The 28,000-nt window shown below is 38.0% G+C and overlaps 1 protein-coding gene across 2 annotated transcripts; it reads right to left on the reverse strand.

The window, feature by feature from the left end:
- Positions 1–48: 48 nt before the first annotated feature.
- LOC125224808 (geranylgeranyl pyrophosphate synthase) lies at positions 49–27,999 on the reverse strand. Of its 2 annotated transcripts, none has more exons than XM_048128272.1 (8): positions 27,817–27,999; positions 26,067–26,221; positions 16,282–16,426; positions 15,628–15,748; positions 11,897–12,036; positions 6,883–6,985; positions 4,269–4,396; positions 49–3,227 (listed from the first exon to the last, which is right to left on the reverse strand). In XM_048128272.1, exons 1-8 carry the CDS (start codon positions 27,859–27,861, stop codon positions 3,147–3,149), a joined length of 918 nt encoding a protein of 305 aa, XP_047984229.1. In that variant the 5' UTR covers positions 27,862–27,999; the 3' UTR covers positions 49–3,146. The 2 variants fall into 2 exon arrangements, with proteins under 2 accessions (XP_047984229.1, XP_047984230.1); XM_048128273.1 differs by having other exon boundaries at positions 27,930–27,973.
- Position 28,000: the final 1 nt, after the last annotated feature.

Raw genomic sequence — 28,000 nt, forward strand, 5'->3', positions numbered from 1 at the left:
ACTAGACCTTATTGGAATTAGTCCGGTTTCCTTACGATGTTTTCCTTGTTAAGCGACTGGCAAATGTCAAATGACATTTCGCACATAAATTCCGAAAAACTCATTGGTGCGAGCCGGGGTTCGAACCCGCGACCTCCGGAACGAAAGTCGCACGTACTTACCGCTAGGCTACCATGATAGAAAACAACCACTCGAACTTTCATAAAGATCACCTTCCATCAAGCGATGTTAAAACGTTACAGTTGCCGAGGGCCTATACTCGTACGCATATAAACTACTAGCTTTTTCCCGCGGCTTCACTCGCGTTAGAAAGAGACAAAAAGTAGCCTATGTCACTCTCCATCCCTTCAACTATCTCCACTTAAAAAATCACGTCAATTCGTCGCTCCGTTTAGCCGTGAAAGACGGACAAACAAACAGACACACACACTTTCCCATTTATAATATTAGTACGAATGATGAGGTGTAGTAGTGACCATAGAGGAGAAGTAAGGAAAGAGTTGTAAATGCGAGTTATTTGTAATAACTTTGACGCGTGATTGTCGCTAGATGTCACTACAAATAACTCGCATTTATTTAATTAATTTAATGTATTCTAATTTTAATAATATAATTATGATCCTATGTTGGTCGCAAAATAAATAAATGAAATGAAATTTACTGATGTATGAAGTCTTCCCTTACATATTCCTCTATGGTAGTGATTAAATTATATAGTAATAGGGTAAGGCATCTCATAACTGAACCTACTTTTGGAGGAAGATTACCGTTGCTGATCATTGAATGAGTTCGATAATAGAATAGTTTTACCCTATTACTTTAATTTGTTTATCTTTAGAAACAGATCAGCTATAAGTTATCCACAAACAGCAAAATTATTAAACCAAACCTCTATTGAACCGAAGGTTTCCTATTAATTTTATAACTTGGTTAATTTAAAGAACAAAAAAATAATGATAACTTCTTTGATAGCTTTGTAATTAATTAATCATTAATGAAGCTTCAAAATCATACATACTATTATTTACACCTATGATTGCAGAGATCTTGCATTTCACAACACGTTTTTATGTTGAAAATAACATAATGGGATGTTGTGTTGGATTTAAGTTAGTACGTAATCTTAATGATATATTATAATATTTATAATCAAAACAACAATTATAGACATTTGTAAAATATTTAAAAATTAAATTGCACGCTACCAACACTCCAATCGAAAATTCGTACTACAAAACACATACATAAAGCTATGCGTCGAGCGATAACGTCATGACCATATATTTATAGGTAGATTGCCATATTGTACTTTTCATATTTCGAGCACAAAATTAAAAAAAATAATTATTGGCGTGCTAATATTTGAAATACAAGATATCGTAGGTAATGAGGAGGCACGTTCAAAGGTTATGACAGATGGCGCCACCCTATTAATCCATACGTGAGAGCGAGAAGATGATATGTTTTTTCTCTCTCTCACATATGAATGTCAGTGACATGCCTAGATAGTTACCTGCACAGGCGCCGCCTGGCGGGATAAAATGTCAGTGTGCCTCCTCATTATGAACGCATTTCGAGTGGTAGCCAAACGTGACCAGAGTAAAACAAAGGTTTTGTATTAGTTATTGTCACTATCAATCTGCTTGGATTAATTGATTGTACCTAACTATGACTGGCACGATATTTGGTCAACTTCACTTAAGTAATATATTTAATATATCTACTAAAACAAATGTTACTAAACACTTCAGTGAATTAAGTAACCTGAAATATTCTATCCATAAAATTTTGCAATAATGTAATTAATCATGTGTTAGATGCATTTTTTTGTCATTTAATAACTGAAAAGAACAAGCTACTAACGTATTGCATAATTATTTTATGAAAATAACTTTAAATAAGTACCTAAATTACGTAGATGAGCGAAAGTATAATCAAACACACAATCGCTAATACAATGCTAAAAACTTATTGTAATACTCTATAATTTCGCCTTTTAAATTACAGGTGAATAGAAGTGATGTACATGCAGCCAACAGCTGACGCACCAACATATAATATAATAGCTATATTCAAACTATAAGTACAGGAATTTGTTAAGTGAGCGCGCAAACATAAATATAATAGAAGATTTTGACAATCAAAATGATAATCGTAATAATAATTTCATAACGCATTCGAAAGCTAAACTTTCAAATGTGTATGTTGCTTTAAAATCTTTCTTCTGTAATTTTTATCTATACATATGTACTCGTATATTATAAACCAAAAAGTTTTATTACTTAGTAAATTATGTTAGTCTTCGAAAACCGAAAAAATATGAGACGCGCTCTTACTGCTCTAAGGGCCAATTGCTTCAAACCGTCTGTCACCGTTAAAGTTTGTAAAATTTTATTGTAGAAGTTCCATAGACTGCGTGAGGATGACGTGTCTGTCAAATGTAGTTGATGCAACTGGCCCTAAGTATAAGATCGCTTTTTGCGGGCTTTTATTACTGGTGACTGTACCGTCGATATCTATTTATGAAATTCATATTACAAACGTTTAACGCAACAGAAATTCGTCATTGGACTTGAATCATCAATGATTTAAATCTCGATTGTCAAAACCTCCAAATTGAACAACCACGATTATGCCGCCATCAAAACTGCTACGTCACTGGCGTAAGTCCGTTTTCACATTATCCGATCCGATATCGGATGTAGGAACGATATCCTAAATCATTAATTAATCTATGGTTGTACTCACGTTATTATATCGCTATTGCAGCGACATGTTTCGGGCCAATTCGGAGGCCCCTCTTCAGGCATATAAGAGTTCACGCGAGGGCTAAGTACAGTTCACAGAGTTTAGCCGTCGCGTGAACTCCTGTATGCCTGAAGAGGGGCCTCCGAATTGGCCCAAAACATGTCGCAGCAATAGCTATATAATAACATGAGTACAACCGTAGATTCATTAATCATTTGAATATGTCTCACGAAAGTTTAACGTGTAGAACGATATCCTATTCTTTAAAGGCGTCATCTTTGATTTTTGCCTTTGACATCCTTCCTACATCCGATATCGGACCGTAAAAAAGTCAAAGCGCTCTCACGCCACTGGTGTACTGTATGATTCAGCAGTAACCGTGGTGGGCCTACGTTTGTTTAGTCGTCTTCGGGCCGCTGCCAGCTGAGTAGCTCGTCTAGCAGGTTTTCTAAGTCTTGGTTACCACCCAGGCGGGCCACCTGAAAGTATTGAAAGATCATTAGACGTGGTATGACACTTCGTTCAACGGGATTTCAGTTTTTCTCCTTAAAATGTCCACTGACTCAGAAGTAAAAAGTGACAACGCCGAATACAGATGTAGTGCAAAATGTTTTCCTATCGTATTTTCACGGAAATGCACGAACGTGTTATGCTATTTCAGCAGTCTCAGTACAAGAAGTACGGACGTTTATAAATAGCATGAGAAATACGAACGTTGCCAAGAAACTACGATGGAAAACTATTACGCACAATAGTTATCTCATAATATCTGCATCATGTTTTTGAGACACTAAGTACTAAGGGGATGAAAGAAAATGAAATTGTGATATTGCAGTGACAAGTTGCTAAGCTTATCGCACACACCACCATTGAACTCATATCCCACAGTCGACTTCTACGGCACCCACGGAAGGAACTGGTAGTTGAAATTTTCTCAACCCATCAACACAAGGGTCGTTTTATCATTAAAAAAGCTTTGAACATAAAAACCCGGTGATCCATTGGCGAGTCCGCGAGCTGACGGTATAAACTGTGGTCTCGTCAACTCGCGTTTGTCATCTATTGCAGTCTATAAGAAGGACCATGCCTCTTCTCTGGCGGCGTCGAGTCGTGCTAGCGTGTCGCGCGTGCAGCTAAGTGCGTTTTCACATTATCCGATCCGATATCGGATGTAGGACCGATATCCCATACATTACAGGCGCCATCTTGGATTTTTTCCATTGAAATCCTTCCGACATCCGATATCGGATCGGATAATGTGAAAACGGCCTAAAGCTGCCGATCCGTTCCAGCAAGGCGATGCAGTACCGCTTTACCTCGACGTCTCGACTGCGTTGCCGGAGCATATCTGCACGGGTAGCATGGTCGCGCGATAGACGATAAAATATCAGGCCGTCGTATTAGTAAGTCCGATATGGACGGCCAGATGTTTTATCATTTATCGCGCGACCATAATTGCCTGCCTGATCACTTAGTCAAGAAAAGTAGTGTAAAGTTGACTAATACAAGAGTAACTGTACCTCTTCTCTAGCGGCGGCGTCGAGTCGTGCTAGCGTGTCGCGCGTGTACCTAAAGCTGCCGAGCCGCTCGAGCAGGGCGATGCAGTATCGCTTCACCTCGACGTCTCGAGTGCGTTGCCGTAGAATATCTAATCGCTTAATTAAGGAAAGTAAACGAACAAAGCATATAAGTACATGAACATTATTTGGCTGTAATTAGGTAGTAGTAGTCATTTTCAAATTTAGCCTCTGTAGAGAAGTTGACAAAAATATGAGAAAGCCATGTTACTAAATTTCGAATATAGCCTTTATCATTCTCGCTTGCGGTGAATACAAATGCCTGAATATTGTAAATAGAAACTCGAAACGCGCTTAGTTTGAAAAGGCTATATATAGGTACCTATCTATTAGGTAGCCAGGTGACATACGTACACTCCATACATCAGTAAATGAGAGTTATACTTGTATAGGCATAGTTATAGTAACATCTAGCGACAATCACGCGTCAATTAGCGTAAATTATCATTCATAGATCATAGATGTCGCGACGAACGAAGAATCTAATGTTCACAAATTTTTGGCGAATATTACAATAGTATTAATCAGTATTATTTATGTTTTCAATTCCTTTTGCTTGGAATATAAGTTGTAAACTGTTCTAATTTTTTTTTGCAGACGAGACACTATTGACACCTAGTTTCGAATAGAGTGGTAATGATAATTCACGCTATTTGACGCGTGATTGTCGCTAGATACCACTATAACTATGACGACCGGTCTGGCGCAGTCGGTAACTCTGCCTGCTATCCCGGGTTCGAACCCGGTAAGGGCATTTATTTGTGTGATGAGCCATATTTGTTCCTGAGTCATGGATGTTTTCTATGTATATAAGTATTTATATATTATATTACCCACACCACAAGCCTTCTTTGAGCTTACCGTGGGACTCAGTCAATCTGTGTAAGAATGTCCTATAACATTTATTTATTTATTTATAACTATGCCTATACAAATAACTCTCATTTACCATCATTTACTGATGTATGGAGTTAAAACTCTTCCCTTACTTATTCCTCTATGATACACAGACAGGGTGTTTATTTAATCACTTGCAACAATTTACTGTATGAATGTTTAGGTAACTTTTTCTATGAAAGCAAACACCCTACCCTATATAAACACTATCATTGTTAGATGACAGCAGATATACAGGGTGATTGTGTTTAACCAGGGGCGGCTCACTCCGCGATTCTATCGCCGCGACATTAATCTGACGTCACGCGAGTTCGCGGCCTATCAGGATGATTCTCACGGAATGCACGTTCGCACTTTCTAAATGTTACTTTACGTCGCGAGTTTTTTTAAGGTTCAATGTGATGTCCGCGTGTCGAATGGCTAATAATACTTAGTTAAATAGACATCATGAATAAAATAAATACCATAGACATTCTTACACAGATCTACTACTAATTAAGTCCCACGAAAAAGTTCAATAAGGCTTGTAATGTTGGAACTTGAACAAAAATATATAAATACAGTATATATACCCAAGACTTGAATATAACAGTATAACATTTTATGTGAGTATTAATTCGTTTTAATCCATAAAACCCTATTTGCCGGACATCCGCGCACGTGCGGCTCGTTTCTTTGTAAGAATTTTGTAGGTATTTAAAAAGGCGGCATTTCGTAAACATTAAAGCAGTCGGCCTTCTGTACTTGTACTATTATATATTCTGTGGTTTAACTTTAGTCTGCTGCCTATCACTGTTTCTTTATATATTTGACACTGAATGAAGAGGAAGTTTAGTGGCGAAAAGTCGTTCTGTATCTCAGTTGGTCAAATTGAACAAGGTTGCTTATGTTCTTATCAATCTTCCGTACAATAGGGATGACGACTACAGTAAAAAAACCCCCGACCGCGACATAGTGGACCGATTTTCATGAAACATGGCTAAGAACACTCCCGACTAACTCAGCTTTCAGACAAAAAAAACTAAATCAAAATCGGTTCATCCATTCGGGAGCTACGATGTCACAGACAGACACACACACAGACAAACAGACAGACAGACAGACAGACGGACAGACGGACAGACAGACAGACAGACACGTCAAACTTACAACACCAATTCAATTCAATTCAATCATTTATTCATAAATAATAATTTACACCCCTTCGTTTTTGCGTCGGGGGTTAAAAATTGTACCTAGGCGTGACGTCACGCGAAACTTAACAGCACTGCACCGTCGTCATTTTTCGTTTACGAGAAAAAAGAAAAAATACGTGTCTAAAATTCTTTGATAATCTAACTGACGGACTAATTAGTTTTTTTTAGTCGTCTTGCCTATTATATTGGTAAATAGCGATCTGCGATAAATGTGAAAATAACCGACTTGAATCTCGTCGGCGCTTAGAGCTTGACGCCAAGCGTGACATAATTAAAGCCAGACCACCAGCGGCAATACCATACAATTATGTTAATGGTGTACTCACATGCCCGCAATGTTCGCGAACGTTTACCGTCAAGATTGGTTTCGTCAGCCACTTGCGAGCACATCAGCGACAGCACCGGAGCTGACAGAAGTTGCCGTGGCCGAATTCGGCCGTGGAGTTATTATTGATAAAGGATACGAAGTACTTGGTTGTCGCCGTCTTGGTTGTGGATGGCGTGGATGATGGGGAAGCTGAACTTGCCCTCCGTCAGGTCCTCGCAGAAACTCTTGTTCTCAGAGTACTGGAACACAATACAGTAACCACAGAACTTAATTTAGATAGAAGAAACAAATTCATATATTTGTATAGGGGCCGAGCGTGTCAAATTTTGTACTGAAGTTGATTCTTGCCTGTAATTTTAAATATGTCTCAGGCTCTTGATTGTTCATAATTTTTGTGTTGTTGCAATTGAATATCACGTAACGAGGCATTTTTTATGTTTTGGTTGACTTCAACTTACAAAAAACCGGCCAAGAGCGTGTCGGGCCACGCTCAGTGTAGGGTTCCGTAGTTTTTCGTATTTTTCTCAAAAACTGCTGAACCTATCAAGTTCAAAACAATTTTCCTAGAAAGTCTTTACAAAGTTCTACTTTGGTGATTTTTTTCATATTTTTTAAACATATGGTTCAAAAGTTAGAGGGGGGGGGACGCACTTTTTTTTCCTTTAGGAGCGATTATTTCCGAAAATATTAATATTATCAAAAACCGGCCAAGAGCGTGTCGGGCCACGGTCAGTGTAGGGTTCCGTAGTTTTCCGTATTTTTCTCAAAAACTACTGAACCTATCAAGTTCAAAACAATTTTCCTAGAAAGTTTTTATAAAGATCTACTATTGTGATTTTTTTCATATTTTTTGAACATAGGGTTCAAAAGTTAGAGGGGGGGGGGGACGCACTTTTTTTTCCTTTAGAAGCGATTATTTCCGAAAATATTAATATTATCAAAAAACGATCTTAGTAAACCCTTCTTCATTTTTATTAATACCTATCCAACAATATATCACACGTTGGGGTTGGAATGAAAAAAAATATCCGCTCCCACTTTACATGTTTATTTTTGCACTTTGTTGGCGTGATTGATATACATATTGGTACCAAATTTCAGCTTTCTAGTGCTTACGGTTACTGAGATTATCCGCGGACGGACGGACGGACGGACGGACGGACGGACGGACAGACAGACATGGCGAAACTATAAGGGTTCCTAGTTGACTACGGAACCCTAAAAACGATCTTAGTAAACCCTTATTCATTTTTAAATACCTATCCAACAATATATCACACGTTGGGGTTGGAATGAAAAAAAATATCAGCCCCCACTTTACATGTAAGGGGGGTACCCTAATAAAACATTTTTTTCCATTTTTTATTTTTGCACTTTGTCGGCGTGATTGATATACATATTGATACCAAATTTCAGCTTTCTAGTGCTTACGGTTACTGAGATTATCCGCGGACGGACGGACGGACGGACGGACGGACGGACGGACGGACGGACGGACAGACAGACATGGCGAAACTATAAGGGTTCCTAGTTGACTACGGAGCCCTAAAAATTGACGCCCGAAAGCTGCAAGCTGCGAGTAAAGACGGACAACTCAGTGGATTTCACTGAGTTCATTTGACACGCTAAGTAGATACGTTTGCTTGATCTATGGTATATATGACATCTGTGACAGTAACCAATGAGGAGGCACACTCAAAGATTATGACAGATGGCGCCGTCCATTGCACAAATAAAAAGATATATTTTTCTCTCTCACACAAATGAATGACAGTGACATGCTTGGACACTTGCACAGGCGCCGCCTGGCGAGATAAAATGTCAGTATGCCTCCTCATTAATACTAGAATATCATCATAATCCGCCTTGCGTAATCCCGGCATTTGCCACGGTTCATGGGAAGCCTGGGGTCCGCTTTGACAACTGATCCCAAGATTTGGCGTAGGCACTAGTTTTACGGAAGCGACTACCATATGACCTTCCAACCCTAAGTGCGTTTTCTTTCACATTATCCGATCCGATATCGGATGACGGAAGGATTTCAAAGGCATAACTTAAAGATGGCGGCCTTAATTTATGGGATATCGTCGGTCCTACATCCGATATCGGATCGGTTAATGTGAAAACGCACTAAGGGTAACTAGGATTATTGGGATTAGCAACCGGCTTCAAAAAACCGTTCTTCAAGATGTTTTCCTTCGCCGAAAAGCAACTGGCGAATATCAAATTCTTTATAATGTTAACCGATTTAAACAATTTTTACTTTATTGGAAAGAAGATGATTTACGTAACATCTCGTATTAATTTGAAGTAATATATACATCCGCAAAGGTGGGTAAATTAAAAGTATAAATATGAAAAGTTTTTTGTGAAAAAAAAAAGTTTTCAAGATACAAACACGATTATATGTTTCCTGGAATATTTAGTATAAAACCAATGTTTCCTAAAATTTTTATAATTTTTCGTTGGTAAACTTCGGAGATAAGGGGGGGAACGGTATTTTTTTTACATTTTCCTTCAAAATTCTTTTTTTTTCAACAACAAAAAAATTATAAAAAATAGTTTATTTAAGTTAAATTTGAGCTCTTTCTCATGATACCCCACTTGACCTAGTAACTTGAAATTTACAGTTTGCCCCCCTTTCATTTTGGCCATTTTCTACAATTAAAATTAATAAATTAAAAAAAATTATACCTTCTATTTGTAGAGGTTCACAATGTTCACAACTATTCCAAATTTCAAGTTAGTAGTTCTCCAGATATTTAGGAATGTGACAGACGGACAGACACACGGACAGAGTCGCACCATAAGGGTTCCTGTTATACCTTTTTGGTACGGAACCTTAAAAACAGTCCCCCATTTGATTGAAAGTGTCAGTATCAGTTTTATCGCACATAAACTTTTTCTGTGGCAACAACATTTACAACTGCCTAACAAAACAGGCGATCGCCTTTTTTTACAAACTTTTATTAATCTTCATCTTGCCTTGTTACTATATATAGGTAGGGTAGGGTATATGTGTATATGTTAGTTTAGATCAAAAAGTAGAATCTAAATTTGACTCACTTCCCGGTTTCCGATTGAGCTGAAATTTTGCACAAATCGTAAATCACGTGACAATGCAATATTACGGTATCATCATAGGAACTCTGCTATGAAATGTCGTATCCCCAACTAGTAAGGGAGTAGATGACTGTTGAAAGAAAGGTACAGTCGGCGATAAAAGCTTGTGCCTAAAATGAAATTTTTGAAAAAAAACTTATTTAATTTTATAGGTAGTTTTAGTTTAGCTATAGTTTTATTTATAAGTTCATAGTTAAGTTTTTAGTAGGACTATCTATTTATACAAATTAATGTAATTAATTAATGAAATAATGCATTGGTATTTTATTTTTATATACATATTGTAAAATACCTAGCCTAAGAATGAAAATAAATACTGAGAATGAGAATAATAATCGTTGGTATAACAATAAATAACACATAATAATGAATTTCTTGCCTTATAATCAATTTAATAATTACAGCATATTTGAATTCATAATGAATCTCTGAGATTCAAGATTACCTTTTTTATGGTTCAACATAACTTACATAACACAGACCTTCGTTACAGTAAAAAATCTCAACCGCTTCGACGAATGAAAATCTTAAATTGGTAAGACGGCTTGACTAACAGCGCACCATTTTTTAATGCAGAATTCACTGGTGCTAACACTACCTCAGAAGCGATGGATATGAATATTAACATAAATGCATTAACATATCATGTTTTATTTATTAGGATTAGTTCTGTGAAGTCTTCGTTTGGGACCGAAATGACACCGAGATAATTTGGCATGGCTATTTATTAGTCATGTAGTTAATGCAAGAAATATAGGTGGTATTAAGAAGTGGGGCAATGTTCCGCTTTTTTTGTTTCTATCGAAGTTTCTGATATGTAACTTGATCTACATGTCATCATGATGTTTTTTTTTAGTTTAGATTACATTAGGTATAAATGTTTTATTATGATCGTCAATCCTTGGCCATTGTACATTTGGCTTTAGTTTGGTTGCTTATTGAAGTACCTTTTCAGGTTTTTATATACAGCATGAACCTGAACGAAAAGCCAACACGTAAACCAGTTAACGTTTAGATCATACTGAGCGACTTTTACTATGACCAAAGAGGATCGAGTATTATAGAGTTACTGTCGAAGTAAAATGTGTCATCACAGTGCATACATATAGACTGCAATCTCTTGACACAGGCTTGAAACTTTTGAACCTCAGTTTTGACAATTTGGCATATATTCTTATCTTGATATGTTTTAAAATGTCAAAATTAACATTAGCGCCATCTAGCTGAGCGTACCCTGAAGGTGCAATGCCATCTAGGCCACCTTTTTCTGTATGGCACTGAGGTACGTTTTTTTCTTAGACTTTATCTGTCTATACGGAGTTATATATGTCTTTGCTATGACCAACCCCAAATTCCCAAAAAAAATTGGCTGTTTCATATATTTTGGGCGTGTGATTGAATTTTCTATGGGAGCTTCCATATTTTTTTGCGATTTCAGTCTTGGTCCCATAGCACCATAGTGACGACTGGTCTGGCGCAGTCGGTAGTGACCCTGCCTGCTGCATTTATTTATGTGACGAGCACAGATATTTGTTCCTGAGTCATGGATGTTTTCTATGTATATAAGTATTTATATACTATATATATCGTTGTCTGAGTACCCACAACACAAGCCTTCTTGAGCTTACCGTGGGCCTCAGTCAATCTGTGTTGAATCAAGAATGTCCTATAATATTTATTTATTTATTTATTTATTTATTTATTTATTTATTTATTTATAGCAGAAATTAGTCAGTATGATCTAAACGTTAACGGGTTTAAGTGTTGGCTTTTCGTTCAGATATGTACATGCTGTATGTACTAAACATTGGTTTTACATTGATAAAGCACTTTGCATTTGGAACACTACGATTAGTGTTCCAAAAAGAACAGTGAGCTGCAAAAGTGCACGGCGAATTTATCTATGAATTCATTCATAATTTCTCCATGCAATTTCGCAACTCAAGTGTACTTCGAGAGTCGATTTAAGACTAAATTACTAAATACAGCACACTTATTATATTTTTGTCGTTTTAAAGAAGGCTTACCTCTTGTAGACAAAGGTTGCAGTAGTCGTCTCGAATCTGGAAGTACAGCCCCAAGATGGCGGATAATTTGCTGAAGTCTGCCTTGTTGTCGCTGAACAGTTGCATGAGACGGATAGCCAGCATGAAGAGGCCACCGGTTTCTGTACAAAAAAGATAAGTTTGAGAATAATTCATTGGTTCCAATGACTAGGCACACTCAAAGGTTATGACAGATGGCGCCACCCCGTTAGTCCATACGTGAGAGCGAGAAGATGATATGTTTTCTCTCTCACACACATATGAATGACAGTGACATGCGTGGCCTAGACACTTGCACAGGCGCCGCCTGGCGGGATAAAATGTCAGTGTGCCTCCTCATTTCCAATGTTAAAAACCACCGACATAGTGGACCGATTTTCATCAAACATGACTAAAAACGAGCAAGAAATAAACAAATCTAAATCGGGTCCTCCGTTCGAAAGCTACGATGCCACAGACAGACAGACACGTCAAACTTATAACCCCCCTTCGTTTTTGTGTAGGGGGTTAAAAAGAGATACGCAAGTATTACAAATACGTAAACTTTGCGTTAGGGACTATTTCTGTCATAGCACGGGTAAAGCTATTTTATGGACGTTGGGCTCTTATGCTGAGTTTAGACGTGCAAGTAATAACTTGCAGCAATAGCTGCAAGTTTTGAGACAGAAGTATATGCAAGAAAGAGATGCAGATATTTGCCACTCACTCTTACCTATAGTTGCGTCTCAAAACTTGCAGTAATAACTTGCCGGTCTATCCTCAGCTTTACAACAGGGAACTTGCCTATATTTTTGAATTATGTTATCCATATCAATTTGCTGCATATTATGAGTAAATCGTTCAAATCAGTTTTGACAGTTCTCAAAAAGGAGCTAAAATCAACTTTCCTTTTTCTAATGACTAAAATGAAAGTAGCATATGCGTATTATTAATGAATGGTGACGGCGGAACATTATACCGCATATAATTTTATACCGCAAAATGCGAGGGAGATGCGGCGGGATGTTTTAATTTCAAGAGCGAGGAATAATTAGTGACAATTTATCACTATTAAAACCGAAATAAATTACACATATGAAAGAAAAAGTGACCAAGTCCTCTGGTGCCTGAGGCTGGAATCGAACCACCGACAGCTGTGACCTGGGTGGCCGAGCGGATAAAGAGGCATTTCCCGCGATTGGAAAGTACGCTGGTTCGATTCCAGCCTCAGGCACCAGAGGACTTGGTCACATTTTCTTTCATATGTGTAATTTATTTCGGTTTTAATTTATATACATAGTAGTGTGACTACTTTAAGACAGCACAAGTTGAAATATTTTCAATAAATTATAATTTAACTTGTGTTCATTAGAATTAATTTATCACTATATTCTGTCAAACAAGTCTGTCAGTAAATAAGAACTAAGAAAACTATAGGTATCCTTTTCTCTAGCACCCTAAAGAAAAGGATGCATATAGTTTTCTTTGTTCTTATTTACTGACAGACTTGGTTGACTGAGTATAGCTAGCTCAGCCGTGCAATGTATGCAAATTATATAGAGAGATTTACACTCTATCGCAACGCGTAAGTTTTGTGTTAATTTTGAAATACGCAGAAAAGATTCATGTGTGTAATGCACAATTGCAGATACAGACATATTACTAGACATGCTACTTATGTATCCGGAAAACAAAAAAAATAAGAAATATCTATAGTTGACAATGGTTTTATTGCCTTCATATTTGTTAGACGAGACGAGTGATGCACTTTTCCATTCTTACTGTTGCACTTTTCATAGCACTTTTCACTTCTGATTGTTGTATACAAAACGTGCACTTTGTACGTAGTGGACTAGAAAATAGACCACATAGTGGACTGATATTCATTAAAATTGGCTAAGAACACTCCCGACTAACTCAGCTTTCAGAAAAAAAAAACGAAATCAAAATCGGTTCATCCGTTCGAGAGCTACGATGCCACAGACAGACACACACACAGACAGACAGACAGACAGACAAACAGACAGACATACACACAGACAGACACGTCAAACTTATAACACCCCGTCATTTTTGCGTCGGGGGTTAAAAACGGCTATTTTGCGAACTTATTTTTGTTTTACAGTCAAATTTTCTTACAAATACGTGTCATACTGTTTCTAAGACGCCTCTATCTTGTGATATATACCATGACGATCTTGCAACTCGCGCACAGCATATATATTTTGTGGGATAATAACTTTTTTGAGCCATTTTTTTATTCATCTGTAAACATACGATGACCACGATCAAACTCATTAAAACCGTCGATACATACTGATATTCGATGGGACTTCCTCCGTCGAAAATATCCGATCCATGCGATATATTTGAGTAAACCCAAGGCGCAAATCGTATCGTAAAAAACATCACATGAAAAATTTCACTAGTAAATCCGTTGAAGATGAAACAAACATTTTTAAAAATGATGCTACAATATGAAACCGTCTGATAGATATATGAAACAAACTGTATTCTGCTTGTAAAGAGTTCTATTTTTATTTTTTATATAAACATATTCAATATTGTTCCTGTAAGCCAGCGCGTCCCACTTAAGCGTTGCGTGCGTGTCTCGGGGCGCGCAACGGACGTCTCCTCAGTACATTTTGTATAGGAAGGACGTAAGACGCGCCCCAGGTGGCGTGGCGGCGGCGTGGCGCGCGCCGCGCCGCTTGGCGGCGCGTCTTACGTCCTTCCTATACAAAATGTACTGAGGAGACGTTTTTTGAATTACACTGAAGCGGCGTGGCGCAGACGTTCGTTGCGCGCCCCGAGACACGCGACGCTCTGATGTGGCCGGTCCCTAAGTGGTCCATACCGGAAACATAAGTAGCAGCCCTCGTACAACAAACAATATCATACATGAACAAGCCAACCGTTCGTTCATGTATGATATCTATAGTTTATAATCTGCACTTTATTAATCACTTCTCAAGGTTCACAAGCATATCTGATAAATGCATTTTAGATAAAATTAACGTCGGGAACGCGGATGATATATTTTTAGCTGTGCGCAAACTACATCTGATGAGTAATGCTGAATTATGGCCCATGTGGGGTGATCGTGTAAAAATACTGCCATGAAGTCATGGTTCTGGATCGTAGACATATGGGAATTCCCAATTCTGTTTTTTTTACCAATTTTATTTTTCGTGCGTAGGTACAGTCGAGTTCATAAATATCTGTACATTTCCTCACAATAACTCGTAGCAATAAAGTGAAAAAAAGTACACGTTCACAAAAAAAATTTAATACTAGTGTCAATGACACATACCTACCGTTTTAATGAGGAGGCACACTGACATTTAATCCCGCCAGGCGGCGCCTCTGCAAGTGAGTGCCTAGGCATGTCACTGTCATTCATATGTGTGAGAGAGAAACAAATATAATCTTCTCGCTCTCACGTATGAAATTATTTATCTGTGCAATGGACTAATAAGGTAGCGCCATCTGTCATGATCTTTGAGTGTGCCTCCTCATTCACGGAATACTGTGAAATATCAATAATTGGCTAGTGCCAAAATTACTGACGTTGACATAAAGCACAAAAAATGACAAATGAGGGACTGCATCTACATACATAGGAAAAGCATTTCGATGGCATGAAAAATGAAAATTTTCAAATAGACGTTTGTTGTAAATTACAATAATTTTAGTACATAATTGTAAACTCAGGAGAATATTAATTAACTTACTTTTGACGGTCATCTCCTTATATTCCTCTTCCGAAGGACAGCGGAAGTTGTCTCTCCAGTAGATCTCCATGCCTTGCCCTCTGTGCAGTTCTAGAAGCTGCTCTGTATACACTGCCGTTGCCTGAAACAATCACCATTGAATAAAAAAGTTTTTACAAAACATCAGACAGATCTGAGCGAGATGTTACTTGCAAGTTTTCTTTTAATACTATGTCAGCGTCCTCCAAAGATGCCTACGGCCCGTTGATGGCAGCAGCCGGACAACTAACTACAAACTCTACAAAGTATTATGTAACCGATTGAGATCTTCAACTTACCAGAAAGCGTATGGCTCTTAAACTCTTAACATAAAGGAAGAAATTGAAGGCATCATTCAAGTTCTTTAAGCTTCCGTATCACAGTTTGGTAAACCTAATTTTAATATTGTCTTCGGTTAGCGCGATAGTTACTCATGAAATAAAACTATGAAAACGGATCATATCGCGTAGCTATATAATATTACGTATCGTAGAGTTCGAAACGTCGGTATGCACCTATTGTAAATTCATTATAATCGATATAATCCAGTTTCATAGTTTTATTTCAGTAGTAAAGGAGAGTTATAAGCCGTCGAACGAGTGAGGGCTACTTACACTACTTACAGTACTTACTTACCATCGGATGCCCTAACTCCAAAGTCTTCTCGAGCGCTATGATCATGACATAGTTGGCGGCGTTGATCGTGCTAGCCACACCGTAGATGGAATGCGCTACGGGGATCCCTCGTCGCAGTATTGAGTTGTCTTGTATGTCATCTACCCTGTAACAAGATGTGAAGATTAGTATATCTATGACGTCCTTTATCCCGTAAGTGCGGCTCTAATATGAATTTTACACTGACTGACTGACACTAACGTCTGCGTTGTTACGCATCTATACTTTCTGTGCATCGAGGAGCCTAGCAACAACATATACGCATAGTAAGTACCTAAATTGACGCACGTAGGTCTTTCTAAAGCTCATGGTACATAGGTAAGGTGCATTCGGGTAATTCCGATTGACAGAAATGCTCTGGTAATTCCGAAAGAGGAATCTTGATATGATGGAAATAATGGCGATTTTTATGCGACTTTCGTAATTAGACGACTTTCGGAATTACCCTAATGCACCTTACATAAAATTATTCACGAATATTTTCATATTTCAAAGGTGCGTTTAAAAATTAAAGAGGAAGTTTAATAGTCGAATGTCCACTTGTTCAGTGTCGTAATCCAAATAGGTACACAGCTACATACGATAAAATTTGATCGGCAGTAGAAAGGTTTTATAGCAAAATAACGGTTTCTCCCAGAAAATAAAGGAGTTCACCATTCACAAAATCTTATCCAATACAATGTAGGTTGTAGGTATTCTGATCATCATAGATAAGTAATACCTAATATTGATGTTTTGCATTGCGTGTCTACGTTTTGTCGATTTTTATCGAATGTCCTTTGCTATACTCATATTGTTTTGTATTGCCATTATATCTCGATTTTAAACGCTCATATAAACAACGAGAGGTCACCTCAATTGTCTCACGCCATTACTCATAAAGGAATACCCAACCAACACGATAAAACATATAAATAATAAGCGTGAGAGTTACAGTCCGTCCGATAACGAAATTACGAGTAAACAGAGTTTCTTGGTAAGTAATGACAATGACGTAGGCTCATCTGCTATCTTGTCACGTTCAGAGATACGTTTTAGGACACGGTGACAACATCAATATCTATGTTAGTAATGGCAAAGACATATGTAACTCCTTATAGACAGATAAAGTCTAAGAAAAAAACGTACCTCAGAACCATAGAGAAAAAGGTACGGTGGGCTAGATGGCGATACACCTGTGGGGGACTCTCGGCTAGATGGCGCTAATTGACATTTTAACACATATCAAGCTAAGAATATGGGCCAAATCGTCAAAACTGAGGTTAAAAAGTTTTAAGCCTGTGTCGAGAGATGGCAGTCTATGCACTGTGACTACACATTTTTCTTTGGCAGTAAAGCTAGGAACATACTACGCGGACGTCCGTCGTAAATCGACCGCGGACGGGAATCTGGACAATGGAAATACACATAACCGTGCAAACTATCGGTCGACGGACGTGGACGTGGCCTTGAGCGCATGGACGTCCGATCGAAATCTGGCTCGCTGGAAGTTTTGTTCCGTGCACACTGATCGGTCGCGGTCGCGGTCGATTTACGACGGACGTCCGCGTAGTATTATGTTCCTAGCTTTACTCTCTAGAAACTCGATCCTCTTTGGTAATGGTAAATGGACGTAAGAAATGATGGCACAATGGAAGCATTCAGATAAAATCTACTGTATCAGGGAACTTTCTCCTGCTTTTAAGGAAGACGTACAGTAAGCTGCGAAATGGTATGGATAAATTATGAATGAATTCATTAATAAATTCGCCACGCACTTTTAAAGCTCACTGTACCTAGAGTAAAAGTATCGTAAATGATTCTTGGCTTAAAGGCTTAATGCTCGTATTAGTACCTGGGGGCCGATTTTTAAGTCTCACGGCGTTCGAATTCAGAAAGTTGTCACTGAAAATAATAGGCAATTCACCGTTTTCAACCGGTATTTTAGTGACAGTGAGACTCAAAAATCGGCCCCCTGGGCGACAGAGGTTCCCGCGGAGTTCTATTCGACTATATTTTGCGTTTAAGAATGCGAAATAAAAACACATTCCAACTCGAAAATTCCGGTTCCCGACCTAAAACTAAAAGCCAGCCTTTTTACCCCCGAATACCGCCACATAACAAATTCCAGCGAAATCATTAGAGGTACTAGCATCGATGAAGCTAAATTAAAGTGTAAAAGCTAAAATAAATCTGGAGATTTACTGAAGTAAAAGACCAACCATTATATAAAAATACAAATACTTTCCAGTCAATTTACAAATTCGATCTAACAAGCTAGTGACAGCTACAATAAAAAGTACAATTGCATTGTATTTGGTCACCCATTCCGACTAAACAGTACGCTATACTCCAAATAGTCATATCACGTAAATACTTACTCTGGAATGGACAATGGACATTAATTAGTCTCGGGAATAGTTACGTCAACTTTATGTTACACTAAAAGGGCCTAACGCATATGTGGCGATCGACGAATGAACCTTGCGACGACTGGCGCTTTCGGTATTATGTGCGACGCTTCGATACTGCGCTGCGTGCGAACTTCGACGTTGCGCGAGTTTACGTTTTGTGGACGTTGTTACGAGACAAAAAGAGGTTCTTACAGCTCTGGGACAATAAGTGTGGTACAACGCGAAGTAAGCGCCAACCGTCATAGTGTGCAGTCAACCAATTTGAATCATAGGCTACTGTAGCACCTTTTCATAGTAAACGTCAAAGTGACTTCTATGGCAAATAAAGTAAGGTATCAATATGACAGAGTTCTAAAGTGGCCTAAGATTCAAATTGGTTGACCGTACAATGAACTTTGTATCGCACAGAGCTTTCCTGATACCATATGTTCTACATTGTGGGTATTCCATGTGAGTCATTGTGTAATGGACCGAATCGATTAATCTGAATGATCGTAAATACTGTTAAATTGAAGGCCGTTTATTAACGGAGGGAAAGCTGTTCGATTAATTTAACGCGACTGTAGGTGGACAATAAACCAAAACGATGGCACTTGGTTATTAAGTCAATTAAAGCCATTTTGTGTTTGTAATCATAACAATCCGTACTTAGGGTGACAAGAGCCTATTAGAGACCATGGTTTCTATCAGTCTGCCAGACACACTAAGAAGGAGGCATTGGGGAAATTTAAATTAATTTGTTCAATTTAAACTAGAGTTCACTAAGTAATTGAAAACATATAATTATGGACATAATTGAACAGGCGTGCCATATATGACCAGTGGACACATATGGCACAAAATCAATAGTTTAAAACGTGGGTTTTTTGTTTGATTAAATAGTTGAAATTTCAAATTTGAGGCCCTATTTAGCATTACCGATTGTTTATTTAGATAAGTCTAGAAATACCTAATGCCTACCTAATCTAACCCTGAAATTCTATATAAGGTAAGATCAAGAATATCAACCTTGTTAAAATATTTATAGGATCGTTTCGCAATTCATCATCAAGGAAAAAGCATCTCTGCGCGTTACTGCTAAGATACGAGTATTAAGTATACCTATCAACATGAATGGCTTGGTCTGAATGGAATTGCACGGAAACATTGATAATCGATATTGTAAACAACAAAAATTATTGGTTTCTGAGCGATCTGCATGTATATCTGACTTGCTAGAATGCGTTACGGGTTAACATATCACGAAAATTCTTAAGAGGCCTACAGATTAGCAGTTTGCCCGAAGATAACGGTCTGTCAGTTGTTCGGTATTATCACTTATCGCGAATAATTGGCCGATGTCGTAATCTAAACCATCTCAATTATCATACATTTCAATGACATAATAATCGGGAGATCTTATCAGCCGGCCTATTAGCCAAAATGACAACCGTTGACGCTAGACGCCGAACGAAAGTATCGAAACGCAGTCTGGCTCTGTCGTCACACCTCGGACACTGGCGATCAAATATATGAAAGTGGCGCGTTCCAAGCACACATTCTAAGCTCGTGTAGGTGAACGCGTACTATGCTTGTATGAGTGACATGTGACAGGTCGACTGTTCGCGTTTTTGACAGGCGGTAACTGTGAGGTAACCGAGAGGGGATGGGCGGCACTTTCAGCGGGGAGCGGGAGTGGCCATACTGTACGATAGTACTCTAGAGCGATACCTAAAGATAGCTAGCCAGCTACGATAACGATATTAAAGTAAGTGTTTGTGGCTGGTAATCTGTCGCTCTCTTAATATAAAGGTTGGGTTCAAAACTAAGAAACTATTTATTTATAAAAAAATCTATGATCTATGTTTCCCTGCAAGTCAAAGTAGCCCCAGTTTAAGGTAAATCCTGACTCGAAATATATAACTATTGTCAAGAGGGCGCTGTTAATATCGTGTATGCGGTGACAGTTTATTATAGATAAATTTTAAGAAAAAAAAAACCGCCGCCTTTGGGGTTCTGGTGAAAGCTACTTGCGAATGTTGGATTATGTAGAAATGTGTAGGTATCTTTTAAAACTGCTTTTAATGCTTTAATTATTTGATGGCAACACAAATGAATATACGTATCCCTTCAACTATCTCCACTTAAAAAAATCACGTCAATTCGTCGCTGCGTTTTGCCGTGAAAAACGGACAAACAAACAGACACACACACTTTCCCATTCATAATATTAGTATGGATTGTCAAGAGGGCGCTGTTAAACTCGTGTATGCGGTGACAGTTTATTATAGAAAATAGAATATCTAATGAAATTCTATCACAAGGCGCGGGGTCATATATTTCTGGTCATTTTAACGAAAACACTCGGTTTGCCTACTAGATGAGTAATGCCAAGATGTTTATCGATTACGTACCTACGCCAAAATTTCGAGCATCGGCGCGTGCGCAACGAGTACGCGTAACTATGACGAGGAAAACCGAGAACATTAATACGATTCCGAGAAGCTATCGGTTAGCACGGGTTATGATGAAAGTCTTAAACGTAAAGATAAATATTACGCGAATATATTGGAGATGTAAATATACACTGTAAATATAGCTGCACTTGCTGATAAGAGACAGAAGCGACGCCAAGGTGTTTGCGACAATTTCCGCAAACTTCTCTTGTCAGTTCTGCGGTAGACTATGACGGTCTCGCATCGGTCTATTAAGTCACCAAAAAAGGTGCCTCTCGAATGTTACACCATAAATCGTCTGCAATAGACGTTACGCCGTTTTCACATTATCCGATCCGATATCGGATGTCGGAAGGATTTCCATAGAAAAAATCCAAGATGGCGCCTGTAATGTATGGAATATCGGTCCGACATCCGATATCGGATCGGATAATGTGAAAACGCACTTAAGGCCAATGATGATGATGAGATAATTATAACATTTTCTTTACTACTATTACCTAACTATCCATACTTAATATTATAAATGGAAAGTGTGTGTGTCTGTTTGTCCGTCTTTCACGGCAAAACTGAGCGGCGACGTGATTTTTTAAGTGGAGATAGTATTTATCTGTTTTTTTTTTTTGGAGCCTTGGTCCATGGGACTATGCCGGCTCCGTTAGGCCACTTCATATTATCAACAATAAATATAATATACAAACTCACTATAAAAAATAAGTCAAAACAAAAGTAGGTAAAAAAAAAAACAACCGAATTTGTATAGTGGAGATAGTTGAAGGGATGGAGGGTGACATAGGCTACTTTTTGTCTCTTTCTAACACGAGCGAAACCGCGGGCAAAAGCTAGTTACATATAAGATCAGTTACCTTGTCTGTTTTATTTGTTGTCTTACTGATTTAAAATTATAACGGGTTAAGATTTTCACCACCCCCTTTCTTCCCCTGGGTGTCGTAGAAGTCGACTGTGGGATATGGGTTAAATTGTGGCGTAGGCGAGAGGCTGGCAACCTGTCACTGCAATGTCATCTATCTCGCTGCGAATTGGGATTTCTTTCAACCCCTTTTTGCCAAGAGTGGCACTGAAACTTAGTAGTTCATGTGCTCTGCCTACCCCTTTATGGGATACAGGCGTGACTATATGTATATCATATTAAATAAATATTCCGTCGTACTTATTTACTTAAGTCAGCAAGAACGTGAGACGAATAGGACACTTAGGGACCATCCACACTCATAAGACGCATGTCTTGCGGCGCGCAACGGACGTCTCCGCCACGCCGCCTGAATGTTGGCGGCGCGCGCCACGCCGCCTGTGGGCGCGTCTTAGGGACCGGCCACATATAAGAGACGCATGTCCTGAGGTGCGGAACGGACGCCTGGGGGCGCGTCTTACGTCCTTCCTATACAAAATGTACTGAGGAGACGTTTTTGAATTACATACATTCAGGCGGCGTGGCGCGGACGTCCGTTCCGCACCTCAGGACATGCGTCTCTTAAGTGTGGCCGGTCCCTTACGTCCTTCCTATACAAAATGTACTGAGGAGACGTTTTTGAATTACATTCAGGTGGCGTGGCGGAGACGTCCGTTGCGCGCCGCGAGACACCCGACGCCTAAGTGGGGACGCTGCCTTAGAAATGTAGGTTTACTCTCATAGATCTATAGTTAACTCTCATAAGGTAACCAGCTAACCACATACATGTGTACTATAATTAACAGGTGACAGACAGAGTTTAAATAATTTTTTAAAGGTCAGATAAGTGCAGGAGACACCTCCACCACCGTGGGTTTTAGTTCGTTTTTAGTCCCTTTGAGGAACCAGTGTTGAGTCTAAAATTAGATGCATGTTTTAAATAAATTTTAATCAATGAAAGTCGCGCAAAACATGAGGTCTACCAGTTTGATTTGGTTTTGTTTGATTATTTGGTCTGATTGGCTACGAAACATATAAGATGAGCTTCAAACTCATGTAGACAATTGCACCTATTTCAATGTCATTTTAATATAGCGTTACCTGAGGCGCGTTGCTATTGAAAGTCTTACATATAATTTCTCCCCATCTTTCCGATGGATAGGCTACATAATATTTAAAAACAAATGTTTGAGTCGGTTGAGTTCTAAGGTGAGGATGGGATAAATCACCTGTGTCTCCCTCTCTCCTCATATGTATGTGGCATACACACCTTCGTTACCCATTGACGAATAATGAAAGGTTCTTTATTCCACAGCCTCTGATATTTTCTCCCGAGAGTTCGTAGCCAAATGCACAAACGCTTACGCTAATATCGTTATCGTCATCTCTATCGCTCGTCCGTATTGGCGCGACAGAGCCACACTGCGTTTCGATCGGCGTCTAGGGTCAACGATTGTCATTTCGGCACAGTATAATAAAGAGTACTATCGTACAGTATGGCCACTCCCGCTCCCTGCTGAAAGCGCCGCCCACCCCCTCTCGGCTACCTCACAGTTACCGCCTGTCAAAAACGCGAACAGTCAACCTGTCATATCTCACTCATACAAGCATGGTACCATCAGCTGCAAAAGTCCATGGAGAAATTATGAATGAATTCATTGATAAATTCGCCATGCACTTTTGCAGCTGATAGTACGCGTTCACCTACACGAGCTTAGAATGTGTGCTAGGAACGCACCTCTTTCATATATTTGATCGCCAGTGTCCGAGATGTGATTTCGGCTAGGCCGGCTGATAAGATTTCCCGATTATTATGTCATAGAAATATATGATAAATATCGTCACTACTTTGAAAAAATCTCGTATCTCACACTGCTCCTCAAAGTTAAAGCGCAGTAAGTCTATGCATTGGATACATACTTATTACATTTTTCTTTTCATTGACAGAAGAAGATACAAGTTTTTTCCAAAGTAGTGACGATATGGTGATTGCGATAGTTTTGACTTTGCTGTCCTACACCAATGGAATAGGTACAATACATTATAAAAAAAGCACGCTCTTTTCACGTATTCGAACGATAAGTTGTGAGTTAAAAAATACAAAAATGGCAATACCATCTTTAATTGGGCCCTCAAAACAGAATATCTAATATAATTTTAGTAGTGGAATATCTAGTGAATTATAATTCGGTATAATGGCTATAAAGCAGAACTATTAGGTATTTATCAAAGGTACATAATAGTATTATCAGCAGGTTAACTGTATTATATTTCAGATATGTAGCATTTTTTGTAGCCGTTTATGCATAACTAATATGCCTAACCACATAGTAAGCCTGCATTTTTAATGGTCATATTTGAAGAGATAATGTTCATAGGTATATTGCTTCAAAATATATGTATTATAAATCCATACTAATATTATAAATGGGAAAGTGTGTGTCTGTTTGTTTGTCCGTCTTTCACGGCAAAACGGAGCGATGAATCGACGTGATTTTTTAGGTGGAGATAGTTGAAGGGATGGAGAGTGACATAGGCTACTTTTTGTCTCTTTCTAACGCGAGCGAAGCCGCGGGCAAAAGCTAGTAGTATATATTTTCAAAATGGTTACTTTTAGTCATATTCTTAAAACAATCAACAATATGGCGATGTAAATAATGCATGGTATTGGGTCAGCCTAAAAAAAATCAGACAATTAGAAGTAGGTACGAGTATGTAGCTTTGGCCCATCATTAAAAAAGTTTGAAAACCCCTCTTCCAAGAAATTACCAATGTGTCTTTGTATTAATGAAAAGAAAAAGAAATTGTACATTACGATACAAGTGCGAAAAAGAAGTTATTATTTTTAAATTAAAAATAATAAAATTATTTCCATAGAGTACCTAGTCTGTTCATATTCTTTGATGAATACTTTGCATGTTAAATTGTATCTTGTTATTTAATGCATGATAGTTATAAGATGTAATGTTTTGAAAAGAAGTTGCCCGCCGAGTTTCTTGCCGGTCCCATAGTGGATACCCCCCTCCCAACTGAGGGGGGACTGAAATCTTCTCGAGGCTGAGGCGTAGGGTTAGAGCTGGCGTAGCTTTATTTGACGTTCATATGCGCATTGTAATATGCCTACTTGAAAAATAAATATTTCATTTTCATTTTCATTTTCAAGTTCGAAAGTGGCGATAAATTAAAACACGAGTTACACAACAGTACAGAAGGCTCTCCGAAAGTACGACCTGACAAGAAATGAACCAGTTCTCGCACCAGTACGTAAAAAAAGCACTATCTGTACTGAAAATATCTAATATTTAATAGGCTAGTTTCCTACACTTAAAATAAAATATTTTATGCAGTGCACAAAATTAAGCACCACATAATTAGAAGAAAAATATGGACAGTAGTTATTTTTTAACATAATTTCTATTTCATAAGTTAAAGCGAAAGATATAAAGTAAATGAATTGACCGTGACGTCACTCCTCAGTATTGCATAGTAATTCCATACTAACAAATCGTTTTGACAGTTCATAAAAAGAAGCTGATTTGACTAGTAGGAAACTAGCCTATTTTCAGTACAGATGGTGTATTTTTTACGCACTAGTGCGAGAAGTGGTTCATTATATGCCAGGTCCAACTTCGGAGGGCCATCTGTACAGAAAAACGTCGTACGATACACGTGCGAAAAGGAAATACGTAACTCGTGTCGATTTATTAACACTCCCTTTAGTCGTGTTTTAATTTATCGCCACTCGTTTCGAAATTCCTTTTTTACGAACTTGTATCGTAATGTACTAATTTCAGACACAACATATCGTCACTACTTTGAAAAAAACTTGTATCTTCGTCTGTCAATGAAAATAAAATTGTAGTAAGTATGTATGGAATGCATATAGACTTACTGCGTTTTAACTTTGAGGAGAAGCATGAGATACGAGATTTTTTCAAAGTAGTGATGATATCCATATTTAAACACAAAACAAACAACAACAAAAATAATGCTAATATAGAAACTTACAGTAAGCTAGAGTTGTGCAGCATCTGAACAATCTCTCCAACGGCCTTGAGCTTTTCATCGGAGATGTTGAGCCAGTTGTTGAATGCACAGGTGAGCTTAGTCCGGATCTGCTTGCCCGGCACTTGCAGGATGTATGTGTAAGGCATCAGGATTTTCTGAAGTATTAAAAAAATATACTAGTGACAGACTACTCAGTACTGGGATGTATGGAAGACTGCAGACAGCAGTGCCACAAAAGATAACCCGTACAAAAAACATGCACATTAGTGAGACAATTAGTAGAAAGGTAAATTAGTAGGACATATTTACATAATTAGGGTTCCGTAGCCAAAATGGCAAAAACGGAACCCTTATAGTTTCGTCATGTCCGTCTGTCCGTCTGTCCGTCTGTCCGTCTGTCCGTCTGTCACAGCCGATTTACTCGGAAACTATAAGTACTACAGTGATGAAATTTGATGGGAATATGTGTTGTATGAACCGCTACAAAATTATGACACTAAATAGTAAAAAAAAGGAATTGGGGGTGGGGCCCCCATACATGTAACTGAGGGATGAAAATTTTTTTTTCGATGTACATACCCGTGTGGGGTATCAATGGAAAGGTCTTTTAAAATGATATAAAGTTTTCAAAAAACATTTTTCTTAAAGTGAACGGTTTTTGAGATATCAGCTCTCAAAGTCGTAAAAAGTATGTCCCCCCCCCTCTATTTTTATAACTACGGGGTATAAAATTCTAAAAAAAATAGAGGTGATGCATGCTAATTAACTCTTTCAACGATTTTTGGTTTGATCAAAGTATCTCTTATAGTTTTTGAGATAGGTTGATTTAACTGTAATTTTGGCAGGTGTATAAATTGACATAATAAGTTTATTATATTTGCTGCTACGGAACCCTTTGTGCGCGAGCCCGACTCGCACTTGGCCGGTTTATTTATCTATAAGGTCATTAGTGTGTTGTTGTTTCTTAGTCTAAATAATAGGTCAGTTTAAGGGATTACCTCTTTATCTTAATACACAATGGGGGACTTAATATAATAAATACAGTAGCTGAAATAATATTATGATTTGAATTAGGTTTCTGGAGGATATTATTTTCAATTACCAAGTAGTTATAATATTTGAGTCTTTAGTATACAGATAATAGTATTTTTAGTTAACAGACTTAACAGATTAGACAGAAGGACAACATATATATATTGCATTTATATAGCATTTAATCATTCACCTCAATGTTAAATGTATAAATATGTGAATATTTTAACTTTCAATGTGTTTAAACCAACATGCAGAAAAAAAAATTTTAGTTAAATTATTAAAAAGAGGTATTTATAATTAAATTACTTCACTTTAAATTACTGATGTAATGAATGACAAAACATGTGTAACAATCCAATAAGAATAATTCCAACATTTAAAAATGAATGGGTGACAATATGGGTCAGAGTCACTATTGTTTGTTTATCGACATAAAATAGGAATGCTGTTCAAATGCAGATTCGTTCCCTTATCGTCTCATCGATGGCTCGTGCGCGCTCACGGCGCCTGACCGTATAATGCGACACTTTGCGGCAAAACTGACACTGTTTTACTAACTGGATGAGATTTGTAACACACTTCAGATATACCCGTAAAACATTCGATTAATAATTAAACACACTTTCCCAAAAAATAACACATTTACAATAAAACAATAGCGGCAAATTGAAAAATAACCAACTATGATAAAAAGCTAAAAAAATATGCATTGTACCTCATCATGACCTTTGTCGCCGCTCTTAGTGAATGCTTGAGACATGTTCGCTATTTTTGTTAGTAATTAAATAATTTTCAGAACACGACTGATTTATTAAATCGATTTTTTACCGGACTGCGGTGTGGTGTAGCCCAACTCCGCCCAATCAAGCCAATGTGAATTTGCTAAGTGACAGTTTGTC

Source organism: Leguminivora glycinivorella, chromosome 3 (genome assembly GCF_023078275.1).
Source record: "Leguminivora glycinivorella isolate SPB_JAAS2020 chromosome 3, LegGlyc_1.1, whole genome shotgun sequence".
Lineage (NCBI taxonomy): Eukaryota > Metazoa > Arthropoda > Insecta > Lepidoptera > Tortricidae > Leguminivora > Leguminivora glycinivorella.